The 15,204-nt window shown below is 39.3% G+C and overlaps 1 protein-coding gene across 3 annotated transcripts in view; it reads right to left on the bottom strand.

Moving 5' to 3' along the window:
* Window positions 1-15,204, bottom strand: part of LOC140737735 (urea transporter 2-like) — a 139,504-nt gene that overhangs the window by 74,056 nt on the left and 50,244 nt on the right. The window contains exon 1 of one of the 3 annotated variants that reach the window (XM_073064323.1): window positions 6,135-6,312. The exons of the other annotated variants lie outside the window; for them this stretch is intronic. Within the exon in view, the coding sequence (XP_072920424.1) occupies window positions 6,135-6,164 (30 nt within the window). The 5' untranslated portion in view covers window positions 6,165-6,312. Of the gene's footprint in view, window positions 1-6,134; window positions 6,313-15,204 lie in introns of those variants that run through there. 3 annotated transcript variants of the gene reach the window in all.

Here is a 15,204-nt window from a genome sequence, read left to right as displayed (position 1 = left end):
AGTGAACACTGAAGCTAAGTACTCATTAAGTACCTCTGCTATCTCCTCCAGTTCCATACACACTTCTCCACTGTCACACTCGATTGGTCCTATTCTCTCATGTCTTATCCTCTTGCTCCTCACATACTTGTAGAATGCCTTGAGGTTTTCCTTAAATCTGCTCACCAAAGCCTTCTCATGGCCCCTTCTGGCCCTCCTAATTTCATTCTTAAGCTCCTTCCTTCAAGTCCTATAATTTTCTAGATCTCTATCATTACCTAGTTTTTTGAACCTTTTATAAGCTTTCCTTTTCTTCTTGACTAGATTTTCAGCAGCCTTTGTAAGTCACAGTTCCTGTACCCTACCACCCTTTCCCTGTCTCATTGGAACGTACCTATGCAGAACACCACACAAATATCCCCAAAACATTTGCAACATTTCTGCCATACATTTCCCTGAGAACATCTGTTCCCAATTTATGCTTCCAAGTTCCTGGCTGATAGCTTCATATTTCCCCTTACTCCAATTAAATGCTTTCCCAACTTGTCTGTACCTATCCCTCTCCAATGCTATGGTAAAGGAGATTTAATTGTGATCACTATCTCCAAAAAGCTCTCCCGCTGAGAAACCTGACACCTGACCAGGTTCATTTCCCATTACCAGAGCAAACCTTCCTGAACACACCTAACAAACTCCACACCATCTAAGACCCTTGATCTAGGGAGATGCCTATCAATACTTGGGAAATTAAAATCTCCTACCATGACAACCCTGATATCATTACACCTTTCCAGAATCTGTCTCCCTATCTGCTCCTTGATGTCCCTGTTACTATTGGCTGGTCTATAAAAAACATGCAGTGGTGTTATTGACCCATTCCTGTTCCTAACTTCCACCCACTTCCACTCAGTAGACCATTCCTCCATGTCTTCCTCCTTTTCTGCAGCAGTGACATTATCTCTAATCAGCAGTGCCACGCCCCCACCTCTTTTGCCTCCCTCCTTGCCCTTTCTGAAACATCTAAAGCCTGGCACTCTAAGTAACCATTCCTGCTCCTGAGCCATCCAAGTCTCTGTGATGGCCACAACATCATAGCTCCATGTACTGATCCACGCTCTAAGCTCATCAGCTTTGTTCATGATACTCCCTTCATTAAAATAGACACATCTCAAAACATCAGTTTGAGTGCATCCCTTCTCTATCACCTGCATATCCTCCCTCTCACACTGTCTATAAGCTTTCTCTATTTGTGAGCCAACTTCCACTTCCTCCGTCTTTTCAATGATCATTAACTCTTGTCTCTAAGAATCTTCTGCAATAATTTGCCAACTGCTGAAGTAAGACTCACTAGTCTATAATTCCTAGAAGTATTCCTCCTTCATTTTTTGAACAAAGGAATAACACTTGCCACCCTCCAATCATCCGGTACTATCTGGTCATCTTCCTGTTCTTCTCATACTCTACATGTGGAATGCCTTGGGTTTTCCTTAATCCTACTCACCAAGGCCTTCTCATGCCCTCTTCCAGCTCTTCTAATTGCATTCTTCATCTTCTTTCGGGCTACCTTGCAATTCTCTAGAGCCCAGTCTGATCCTTGCTTCCTAAACCTTAAGTGAGCTTCTTTCTTTCTTTTGACTAAATGTTCCACATCCCTTGTCAATCATGGGTCCTTCACTCTACCATCCTTTTCTTGCCTCAATTGGACAAACCTATCCAGAACCCTATGCCAGTGCTCCCTAAGAAACCTCTACATTTTCATTGTGCATTTCCCTGAGTACATCTGTTCTCAATTTATGCTCTGCAGTTCATGCCTATTTGCATTATAATTCTCCCTCCCCCACTCAAATACTTTCCCATACTTTTTACTCCTATCCGTCCCCAAGGCTATATATGGTATAGGTCAGGGAGTTGTCACGGTCTCCAAAATGTTCTCGTACTGAGAGATCTGACACCTGACCTGTCTTGTTGTCTCACACCAAATCCAATCTAGCCTCCCCTCTAGTCAGCCTGTCTACATAATGAGTCAAGAGTCCTTCCTGGACACGCATAACAAATTCTTCCCCATTCAAACCTTTTGCACTAATCTATATTGGGGAAGTTAATGTCCCCCATGACCACAACCCTGTTATATTTGCACTTTTCCAAAATCTGACTCCTGATCTGTTCCTCCGAGTCTCTGTTGCTATTCGGGGGGTGGGGATGGTCTATAGAATACTTCCAGTAGAGTGATTACTCCCTTCCTGTTTCTGACTTCCACCCACACTGGTTCAGCAGATAATTCCCTCCATGGCATCCTCCCTCTTAGCAGCTGTGATACTACTTTTGTTCTTGCATTACTTATGGAAGTATGACTCGACTAACTGATACCCTACAGTGAAAAAAATTGGACACTCCTGTTCCCAGAATCTAACTGTTTGCTGAATTGATTCCACATGCACAGTGACAAAGTAAAGCAGAGTTTGGGATGGCATTAAGGGAATATAATGTCTGCGTTCAATGTAGCGGAACCCACACTCACTGTTGCAGATGTTAGACGGTTGTCCAGAGAAAGGACCTATGGGAAGCATTGGCTTGAATGGTGTCCCCCGGCTCTAATCCCTGCATGGTTAATTGCAGATATTTTTAACCTCTCCCTATGTCAACCTGTGGTTGCCATCTGCTTTAAGAAGGTCACTATCATCCTGGGGCCTCAGAAAAACAAGGTAAATGTGCCTTAATGACTACCACCTGCTGGCTCTGATGTCCACTGTCATGAAGTGCATTGAGAAGATGGTCAGGGCAAGCTTTAATTCCAGCCTTCCAGACAAACTTGACCCACTGCAGTTTGCCTACTCTCAAAAGAGGTACATGGCAAACAGCTTCTTCTTGGAGCATCTGGCATCTATGTTTGACTATTGCTTATTGATTACAGTTCGGCCTTCAATACTATAATTCCAAGCAAACTCATCTTCAAACTCCTAGGCTTTAGACTCAGCACTTCCCATTGCAACTGGATCATTAACCTCCTGTCCAAAAGACTGCAATGACTACGGGCAGGCAGAAACACCTCAGCCATGATTCTCCTCAGCACCCTTCATTACTCCCTAAACACTGAAGAATGTGTGGCCAGATTCTGCTCTAACTCCTTCCATAAGCTTGCACATGATACAATTGTAATAGGCTGAATGTCAAATCATGAATTGGAGTACAGGAAGGAGATAAGGGCTTAGTAAGATGATGTTATGACAACACTCTTCCCCTCAATGTCAGCAAAATGGAAGAGGTGATCATTGTCTTCATGGGGTTGGTGCATATACTTCTGTCCACAGTTAGGCGCTGAAGATGAGAGCTTCAAATTCCTTGTAATTAACATCACTAATAGCCTGCCCTGGTCCAATCATGCCAATTCCACAGCCAAGAAAGCTCACCAGTTCCCCTACTTCCTCAGGACATTTGGCGACTCGCCTTCATCTCTCACTATTCTTATCAACACACCTATCGAGAGCATCCTGTCAGATGTAACAAGACTTGGTATGGCAACTGCTCTGCATGAGACCACAAGAAACTAAAGAGGGTTGTGGACACGGGGAAGCATATCACCAGCTTTCCCCCCATAAACTTCTTGCTGCCTCAGTAAAGCAGCTAAAACAATCAAAGGACCCCATTCATCTCTTGTCTCCCCTTTAAAGCTTTAAACAGTCCTCGAGTAGGATAAGGGGGACTCTTGACCTCACAATCTGCCTTCGTATGGCTTTGCACTTTATTGTTTGCCTGTGCTACCCTTTCTCTGAACTGTAACACCTTATTCTGCATACTATAATTGGTCACCCTTGTACTAACTCAATTCATTATTGTAATGAAATGATTGGTTTTGGATGTAATGCAAACCAATTTGTTTCACTGCATCTCAGTACATGTGACAATAATCAACCAATTTATCAATTAACCTATGGCAGGAGTTGGGCAGTGTAACTACTGTTCTGAAACAAAGAAATAATTGGTAGAGTGTACTGTCAACTTGCAAAAATAAACTCATGCTTATCAGCCTTTAGATAAAAGTGATCAAACTGAACAATAGAAGTGTTGGTAAAAGAAGTTAGTTAAAAGACTTGGTCTGTTTAACAATAGCACTTCATTGTGTTGGTGTTTCAATGCACATGCGAGAAATAAAGCTAATCTTTAACCTCTCATAGTAAAACAGACCAAGGAATTTTTGTTGAAGTCTCTTTTTAAGTTACTTCTTTATTCAGAAAGACTAGACTCTGCACAATATTCTAAATGTGTTCTGATTGGAGAATTATATAATGGGAGTAAGAAGTATGTAGTTGTTTACTTAAACCTCCTGCAATAAGTGCCATCATATCATTTGTCAGCTCAGCTGCGTTTCGTACCTACGTATTAGCATTCAGTGATAGAGTTAAAATCCTCAGATCTATTTTTAAACATCAAAGTGAAGGTGACAAAGAATTCATTTCACGTTTGGCTGTTTCTCATTGTTTAGCAGTAAGGAGAAAGTAATACAGAAACAGGGCAAGATTTTTTTGCTTTTGTTCTCAGAAGGCCAAAAGAATGGAGTAATTTGCAAAGAGAAGAGAATTCAAAAAAGTATATAATGGTCTTGAATCATGATGTGAGGTAGTTGATATTGACATTGTGATAATGTTAAATGTGAGATAGCTAAATTGACTCCAATGGAAATAAAAAGTGGAGTTGATGAAAAACAAACAAATTTGCTTTCAGTGATTTGTCCAATATCACACAAAGTCAAATTCCGAATTTGAGTTGCAGTGCCAATATATGCCAATTAGAACACAAATGCATGGTCTACTGCTCTGGGGAGATAGGTACAGAAAGACTTTCATGGTCAGTATTCTTCAACCTTTCCATGAATAATAACCACCTGCCTGGCCATTATCTCAGGCTGTACTGTAATGTTCATATTATTGGTGTATTAGAGTGAGGGACAGCACAGAAGCACCATGCATTTGCTGGTGATCAAGTACTTTTCCAAACTAACCCCATTTACCACCACTTGGTCCACTTACTCTATCATGAGGATTTAAGTGTTTCTTAAATGTTTATTCTAAATTATAACCACTCTCCACATGATAAAAGTTATTAGATCACCCTGTCATACCTAAACCTATGCTCTCTGGTCTTAGAAATCTCTGCCAGAGGACTACGTTTCTTTTTCCTCTACCTATTTAACCTTCATTATTAAACTTTGAACTATACCTATGGCATTATGTCATCTTCATTGCAATAGCAATTTACTCATAACATTGCTAACCTATGTCATTCCCCTATCTCTGTACTGGAGAGACTAAGGCTATCTGGATCTGAATGTTAGGAGAAACATTAAGAGGAATTCTCATGCTGAAAGAAGCAGTTGGGAAGCTTGGGAGAATATTTGCAGGAAGCAGACTTAAAGCCGGGTATAACATCATCTATATCCTGGGACAATCGGTTTATCCTGTCAGTGTTGTGAAGGAGAACCAAGTTTGAGTAACTTTTCAAGTCTTTGCAAAACTGCAAAGAGCCATTTAATTGAGGATCAAATGATTTTCCTTTCTCCATGCATTACTGAAAAACATAATTTTGCTTTCAGTACAGGCATGGTGCCAAAATAGAGGATTTGCAAATTAAATCAAAAGCTAAAAAGATGAGGAGGAAATTCTTTAGCTGGGGGTGGCGAATCTGTGGAATTCTTTGCAACAGATGGCAGCGGAGATCGAGTCATTGGGTAAATTGGTAGTTGATAAGTTCCTGATTGGTAAAGGTGTCAAAGGTTACAGGGAGGAGTAAGGAGAATGGGGTTGAGAGGGAAAATAAATCAGCCATGATTGAATGGGAGAACAGACTTGATGAGTCAAATGGTCCAATTCTATTCTATGTCTTATGGTCTAAGCAGAATTCAGATGGATATTTAAAAGTTGATTTATTAACTTTAGAACACAATAAATTTTTGCCCGAGATGTTAAAAACAGGAAATATAAATAAAAATAAAAATACTTCAACTCATAACAATAAAAATACTTTAACAGAATCAAACTATTAGTATATTTGCTCAAAGGTTTGACTAATTTAGAAATATTCAAATAGATAACGTCACAAACACAATGTAGTCTACTCTAGTGTGACATCAGTAGATTGTAAAATATGCTTCCATACTTCACCTTAATGTTGCATTGCTGGATGTCCTTCATTCAGTGATCAGTGTGAACACTCATCTTTAATTGCTGCCTGTGAATTCTTGATAATGTGTTTGTCAGAAGCTATTTACCTAGGATTATTGACTATTCAACCCTATTGATTGTTTTACTTTAAATTATCATCTGGCTGAATACAATTCTTCCCATCTAGTAGATTCGAAGTCCACTTGCCATTTACTGATAAACTCCCTAGTTTTGTCCAATTACGGTGAACTGCTATTTGTTTCTATAACCAATAGGAACAGTGGAATGTGCGAAAGCTGGCAAATGCTTTCAATCATGTTCAGTAGTGTTAGTGCATTGAAACTGAAATGCATTCTGGCTTAGAAACCTCTGCCAAGATTGGCAAGTTGAAGACTGTATTTCATGCTTAAAATTTTCCATTAGTTTTGATTCTAAAGTATAGGTCACCAGGCAGAATGGAAATTTTCCTCAAAATGTATGCTGGAGTTTTAGATGCTACATTCATCTGAAATAACTGTTGGAGATTGATCTACTTCATCAAGTTTATTTATAATTCACAGGGGATAAAACTTAAAATACTAAAAAACAAAATGCTGAAGTGCAAACTCTACAGCCCTACAAAACCTTCACTTCTCCCTCAGCCAACCCACCCACTTGAAATTTTAATGAAGGCGAGACGAGAGGCAGGCATTGGATCTGTATGCAGGAGATGTATTAATAGCTGCACATTTTCATTTTGCTGCTTCCAGTGTGCTGGATTTGTGGATTTGTTAGTATGGAAATGAAACAAATGGGAAATATTGGAGCAGCACACACAGAGTGCTGGAGGAATTCAGCAGGCCAGGTGGCATCTATGGAAAAAGTAAGCAGTCGACATTCCAGGCTGAGAACCTTCATCAGGACTGCTGAAATATTGGATCTTTGTTATAGACTGGTACTTTATAAATTTAACATTCAAATTTAATGCTAAAATACAATGGCAGGGTGGGAGCAGAATGCAAGTAGGAAAAAACAACATATTTTATTGTCACTAGAAAATCAGAGATAACACGGACATTGTGAATAATGTTGAGATCTGATGGTAGATCTTCCTGTGGAAACATTGGGTAGAAGCTTGTTGGTAAATACCTGTGGCACCATACTGAAATATCAGCATTTACCTCTACAAATGCAAGCAAGTTCGGGATTTTGGCATGTGCAAGTAAAGCAAGACAGTCAATCAACTTTATGCTTTTTCAGGGCATTTGTTTTCTGCCATATTATAATTCTCAAATATTCTAATGTTCCAACACATGCAGTATATTTCAACTGAGATGAAAGTTTAAATCAGCTCCAAAGCTATTAATATTATCTCTCCACAACCTCAGTCTACAAGAGCATGATCAAAATATTATATATTGTATGGGGCATTCAGACTTTTATTTGCTCCTCATGTCTGGAGCTGACTTCAGGAGGGCGAATCCACAGAAAGCATCCAGATCAGACGGGATTCCCGGCCACGAACTGAGGACTTTTGCTGACTAACTGGCTGGTGTGATCACAGTACTGGGCAAAGTACTGGAGAGTTTAACATCGGTAGCTGAGCGAAGGGCGCTGAGTAGGCTACGGTCAATTATGGATAACTCTGAACATCCTCTACATAGCACCATCCAGAGACAGAGAAGCAGTTTCAGCGACAGGTTACTATCGATGCAATGCTCCTCAGACAGGATGAAGAGGTCAATACTCCCCAATGCCATTAGGCTTTACAATTCTACCGCCAGGACTTAAGAACTTTTTAAAAGCTATTATTAATGCTTTTTGAGATAGTGATTTAGATGCATATCATATTTTTTACTGAGTTAAGTATTGTATGTAATTAGTTTTGCTACAACAAGTGTATGGGACATTGGAAAAAAGTTGAATTTCCCCATGGGGATGAATAAAGTATCTATCTATCTATCTATCTATCTATCTATCTATCTATCTTCAGCCTCTCGCTTCAGCAGTGTGTGGTACCCACCTGCTTCAAGCAGGCTTCAGTTATACCGGTGCCCAAGAAGAGTGCATTTTTAAATTTTTTTTTAGCGACTGGAGACCAATCCTGACACCATGCGCCAGACAAGAATGGCTGATTGTCTGGTGTGACACGCCAAGAGAAAAAGAAGAGTGTGGTGACTTTTACCCAGTTGCACTTACATCCACAGCGATAAAGTATTTTGAGAGGCTGGTGATGAAACATATCTGCTCCTGAAATATTGCAGAATATTGGTAGCTCAGTTTGGCCATGTGGATGTTTTGTTGCTCGCTGAGCTTGGCAAAATGTTTGCAGACGTTTCAACTCCAATCGAGAAGTCATCATCAGTGTGCAATTGAAGGTGTTGTCTCCTCAGAATGCTGGCTTATATAGAAACACTTCCAACGGACCTCCCTCAAAGCTAGCCAGTCAGAATCTTCTGCTGCTAAACTGTTCACCGTATTTCAAACCAGCCAACCAGATCATGGTGGCTAATCAATATCAATTCGGACCCCGGAGGAGTATGTAAGCTGGCATTCAGAGGAGACAGCATCTTTAACTGCACAGTGATGGTGGCTTTTCAATCAGAGCTAAATATCTGCCAACATTTTGCCAAGCTCAGCAATCAACCAAACTTCCAAATATCAGCTCCTGCCTGAAAGGCAACTTGGATCTGCTCCGATTTGCCTACCAGAGTAACAGGTCCACTGCAGATGCCATCTCATTGGCTCTTCACTCACTCCTGAAACATCTGGACAGCAAAGATGCATACATCATAAAATGCTCTTTATTAGCTATAGCTCTAATTGTTTTATACCTATAACTGTGTGGCTAAGCACAGCTCCAATGCCATATTCAATTTTGATGATGACATCGGTGTTGTAGGCTGAATCAAAAGAGGTGATGTATCAGTATACAGGAGGGAAACTGAAAGTTTGTCATAACAACAACCTCTCAATCAATGTCAGTAAGACCAAGGAACTGCTTGTAGACTTCATGGGAGAAAAATCAGAGGTCCAGGAGCCAGTCCTCATTGGAGGATCAGAGGTGGGGAGGATCGGCAACTTTAAATTCCTGGGTGTTATTATTTCAGAGGACTCAGCAGGTAAGTGCAATTGCAAAGAAAGCATGCCAGTGCCTCTACTTCATTAGGAGTCTGTGGAGATTTCCCACAGCATCTAAAACTTAAACAAACTTCTATAGATGTATAGAGGAGAGTGTATTGGCTGGCTGCATCATAGCTTGGAATAGAAACTCCAATGCTTTTGAGTGGAAAATCCTACAAAAGGTAGTGGATTCAGCCTAGTACATCATGGGTAAAGCCTTCCCAAATATTGAGCACATCTACATGAAACAATGTTGTGGGACTTCCGGTAAGATGGCGACTGTTTAGCTGCTCCGAACTTTTGCTCCGTCATTCTCCCTACCTTTGCACTACATGTCTCCATTCTTAAACCTTAGTTAGGTATTTTATTAGGTTTCTTTTACTTGCCTGCGAACACATCTATCTTATAATGTCTAACAAAAGTACTAAAACCGGGAAAAAGGAAACTTCTACGGATTTGCTGGCTGACATTTTCGCTGCTTTGGAACAGCATCGACAAGATATTTTAAAGGAACTTAGAACTACTTTCAACCAGCTGGATGTCAAATTGGATCGGATCAACGCTAGAGTGGACGAACGTGCTGAATATTTATCTCGCATCGACTCAACTTCTGAAGATTTAAAACGCCGTGTTCAATATTTTGAGACTCTCTGCTCCAGCCTAGAGCAGCAGAATTGTAAACTTTTTTCCAAAATGGTGGATCTTGAAAACCGTAGCAGACGTTGTAATCTACGAATTCTTGGTTTGCCAGAGGCCACCGAACAGGGCTCTCCCGTGAATTTTTTTTCCGATTTTCTCTGTGAGATTTTTTGGAAGGAATTTCTCCCGACTCCACCTGAGCTTGAAAGGGCACACAGGATCTACGTTCCCCGTGCAATTCTGGGTTCCCACCCACGGCTGGTAATTTTGTGCTTTCATCAATACCTGGTGAAAAACCGTTTGATTATGGAGGCACGCCGCAGAGGTACTTTTGCTTTTCAAAATACAGTCATTTGTTTTGTGGAGGATTTTGCCCCCCAGGTTCTGAAGATGCGTGCTGAGTTTAAAGGTGTAATGAAAGTGCTTTTTGATCGTGGTCTCAGACCCTCCCTTCGGAACCCAGCTGACCTTCGAATTACACTTACTACTGGAGAATATAAGTGGTTTAAATCAGTGAAGGATGCTGAGGCATTTGTTGGAAGTCTTCCGGCCATCCCGTCTTCTTAGGAACCCGGTCTGACCTTCTAAAATGGTGGATAAGTACCTCTCGTAGTAAAGCTATTTTTTCCGGACTCAGACTGTACTTGAAAAAGCCAGCCATGATCTATTGAAACTCTAAGGGCTGTAGACAATCTCTCCCTGGACCTGGTGCGTTTTTTCTAAATAGATAATCCGAGATTAATGTTTCCCTGCGGACGTTTAGATTGTACTTATGTAATCTATTTTATTCTTGTATAACTTTATCTATAGAGATCTACAATTGACTTTAACTTGTTTTGGAGGTTTGGAGTTTATATTGAAGGCATCTCTGTTGGTTGATTCATAGTTTAAGTTTTGCCTTTTTTTTCCCTGTAAATGGTTGATAAGTACTCTCTTCGAATCTATAATTTCCCTCTGTTCTCCCTCCCTTTTTTTCTTTTGATCTTCTATAATTTTTCGCGGGTAGGTTAGTTTTGGTTTTCTTTTGATTTTCTTTGTATTAAGTCTTATACTTCTGCTGAAGTTGTTCCTATTTGTTATTATGTTTTCTAGTGCATAAACTAGTTACCATTTGCTATAGTATTTATACGGAACTGTTGTTAATGACACAGAACTGGAAGTCATACTTGGGCTGCATTTTTTTGGTAGCGGTCTAGTTTTGGGTGGGGTGGGTTCTCCAGTTCCAACACTACTCACTGTTTCCTTTGCTTTCCTTTGTTACTCAGGACATGTTTCTATTTTGATTCTGCGAATCTATGTTTACATTTTTGCTCCCAGACTGTTATTGTACTGCTTGACTTTTTATATGCCTGCTGCCTTCTACGCACTAACAATTGATAATGGTTAATACACTTTCATAAAGGACTCCTCCCATCCTGCGCACGGACTGTTTGATCTGCTTCCATCTGGTAGGTGCTTCAGATCCCTCCAGACTAAGACTAATAGGCACTGGAGAAATTTTTTCCCTACTGCGGTCACTTTGCTGAACAGTTAACTGCCGGTTAACTGTCGGCTAACTATTACTTGGATTGCACTACCTGTATGTATAATTTATATTTTCATTTATATCTATCATTATTATTGTTATGAGCAGGGAGACAACATCTGCCGGAAGTAAATTCCTTGTATGTGCATAGGTACTTGGCGATTAAAGTCTGATTCTGATTTGTGAGCTGGAATGTAAAGGGATTGAATCACCCTGTTAAAAGAAGGAAGGTCTTCTCACATATTAAACAACTCAAAGCTGACATTGCTTTCCTTCAAGAAACTCATATTAGTTGTTTTGATAACTCCCGGCTTCTGTCAAAGTGGGCAGGTCAGCATTTTCATTCATCCTTTGCCGCCAAAGCTAGGGGGGTCTCCATCCTTATTAACTCAAATATTCCTTTTGAACTCCATAATAAGATATCTGATACAAATGGCCGTTTTATTATTGTTTCTGGTAAACTATATAATACTAAAGTTGTACTAGCAAACCTGTATGCCCCCAATTTTGATGATGTTAATTTTTTTGAATGTTTTTTCTCCTCACTACCAGACTTAAACTCATACTCTCTTATACTGGGTGGTGATTTCAATTGTTGGTTAGATCCTAATTTGGATCGATCGTCCTCTGTTACTAGACCACCTACTAAATCTGCCTTAGCTATTCAATTGTTTCTCTCTAATTATGGTATCTCTGATATATGGCGTTTCCTTCATCCTACTGAGAGAGGTTATTCTTTTTTTTCACATGTTCACCACACCTTTACTAGAATTGATTACTTCTTACTTGATAATCAACTCATTCCATTTGTCTATTCTTGTGATTATCACAGTATACTGATTTCTGACCATGCCCCAATCACTCTGTCTTTAAATTTTCCTGGTCTCCCTCAGAGGAATAAACACTGGCGGTTTGATTCGATTTTATTATCGGATGATAATTTTCTAAAATTTATTAAGGATCAGATAACCTTTTATTTTAACACCAATACATCACCTGAAGTGTCATCCCTGATTGTCTGGGATGCCATGAAAGCATATTTGAGGGGCCAAATAATCTCTTATACAGCAAATCTTAATAGAAAGTCCTGTGCAGATCGATTAGACCTCATTAATTAGATTAAAGATTTGGATCAACTGTATGCTCAAACTAAGAATTCTGAACTATACAAGAAGCGTGTAGAACTTCAAACTAAATTTAATTTTCTGTCTACTAAACCTGTCGAATGCCAACTTCTTGAAAATAAGAGTTGCTTTTATATCCATGGCGACAAATCTGGTAAATTTCTAGCCAATCAGCTGAGGCGTTCCAAAGCCAAACAACATATTACAAAGATCCGGAAGGTGAATGGAGACTTTACATCGGATCACTTAGAAATCAATGACGCATTTAAAAATTTCTATTCTCGACTTTATTCCTCTGAATCTTTGAATGACAATATCTCTTTTGATCATTTTTTAAATAATCTGAATATTCCTTCACTTTCATCTGATTTTAAAGCCAAACTTAATGCGCCTATATCATCAGAAGAAATATCTTTTGCAATTTCTGCATTGTCTTCAGGGAAATCTCCTGGACCTGATGGGTTCCCCGTAGAATTTTATAAATCAGTCTCTTCACTTCTCTCTCCTCAGTTACTCTCAGTATTATCTGACTCGTTTAATTACGGCCAATTGCCACCCTCTTTTAATGAGGCATCTATTATTCTTTTATTAAAAAAGGGTAAAGACCCAACAGAGTGTTCCTAGTATAGGCCGATCTCTTTGCTTAATGTTGATGTTAAAATCTTGGCTTATAGATTAGAAACTGTTATTCCCTCTGTTATTTCTGATGATCAAACTGGATTTATTAAAAACCGTCTCCCTTTTTTTAACATGCGGCGCTTATTTAACATTTTATATTCACCTCCAACTGGGATTCCTGAATGTGTTATTTCCCTCGATGCAGAGAAAGCATTTGATCGTATAGAGTGGAACTACCTTTTTGCAGTTTTAGAAAAATTTGACTTTGGTCAAAGTTTTATCTCTTGGATCAAATTGCTGTATTTGTGTCCTACTGCCTCTGTTTTGACTAATTTTCAGAAATCCCAGTTATTTAAGCTCAAACGTGGCACTCGTCAGGGATGCCCTTTAAGTCCTTTTCTCTTTGATTTGGCTATAGAACCTTTGGCGATAGCATTTCGAAACTGTCCTGAACTGACCGGGATTTGGAGAGGGGGTGTTGAGCATAAAGTTTCTCTTTATGCTGATGACTTATTACTTTTTCTCTCAAATCCATCTACATCCTTACCTCCAATGTTTTCACTTCTTGACCAGTTTAGCCAGCTCTCTGGATATAAACTCAATTTACATAAGAGCGAACTTTTCTCAATTAATAAAGAAGCACAAGAATTAACATTTAGTGATCTCCCTTTTAAAGTAGTTCATAATCAATTTATTTATCTTGGGATTACAGTTACAAGGAAGTTTAAAGATCTCTTTCGTGAAAATTTTGCCAATCTTTCATATACTATTAAACAGAGTCTGTTACAATGGTCACCTCTTTCTATGTCTTTGGTAGGTTGTATTAATGTTGTTAAAATGTATGTTCTCCCTAAACTTTTATATTTATTTCAATCAATCCCAATTTTCATTCCTAAATCTTTTTTTGATTCCTTAGACTCTATTATTTTGTCATATCTGTGGAAGAATAAGCGCTCTAGAATTAATAAAGCTTATCTCCAAAAATCTAAAAAAGAGGGTGGCATGGCTTTACCTAACTTTCGTTTATATTATTGGGCAGCCAATATACGCTGTGCTACCTGTGCTACCATGGCCTTTTTCCATGGCCAGCCCGAGTGTCCTAACTGGGTGGCAATGGAGTTGAGCTCCACTAAAGAATTATCTATCTCTGCACTTCTTGGCTCTGTACTCCCTAGTAGTTTGTCCAGATTAATAGTTAATCCTCTTGTTAGACACACTTTGCGTATATGGGCTCAGTTTAGGAAATTTTATGGTTTCCATGGTTTTTCCCTTTCTAGCCCTATTTTACATAATCACCTTTTTTTACCTACTACGTATGACTCAGCATTCCATGATTGGTATAGGAAGGGCATTAGACATTTTGAAGATCTTTTTATTGATGATCGCTTCGCTTCTTTTCAACAGCTCTCTGCTAAGTTCAATCTGCCCAATGCTCATTTTTTTAGATATCTCCAAATTAAACACTTTATTACTCCTTTAATTCCTAACTTCCCTGAAATGCCTGAGAAAAATGTTATGGACTTATTTCTTTCTATTAATCCACTAGGTAAAGGTTTAATATCATTTATTCGTGATAAATTAGCAGCCTTACGATGTGCCCCTGTGGATAAAATTAAAATGGCATGGGAGCACGATCTAAATACCTCCCTATCTGATGAGACTTGGGACTCGATTCTCAAATTGGTTAATTCAACCTCTCTTTGTGCTTGCCATTGCCTTTTACAGTTTAAGATTGTTCATAGAGCCCATATGTCTAAATCTAAATTATTTCGATTTTACCCTAACATTAGTCCACTTTGTGATAAATGTAAAAGGGGCGAGGCCTCTCTCATTCATATGTACTGGTTTTGTCCTAGCTTGGAGAAATTTTGGAAAGATGTCTTCATAACGTTATCGTATATTCTGAATCACCACCTAGAACCTAACGCTTTAATTGCTTTGTTCGGTTTCTGGGGCGAGACAGATTTACGTCTGAGTTTGACTAAGTGTCGAATATTATCTTTTGCTTCTCTCCTGGCTAGACGTTTAATCCTCCTTAGATGGAGAGATGTTGCCCCGCCCA

This window comes from Hemitrygon akajei, chromosome 13, assembly GCF_048418815.1.
Source record: "Hemitrygon akajei chromosome 13, sHemAka1.3, whole genome shotgun sequence".
Lineage (NCBI taxonomy): Eukaryota > Metazoa > Chordata > Chondrichthyes > Myliobatiformes > Dasyatidae > Hemitrygon > Hemitrygon akajei.
This window is presented reverse-complemented; position numbering and strand designations above follow the sequence as displayed.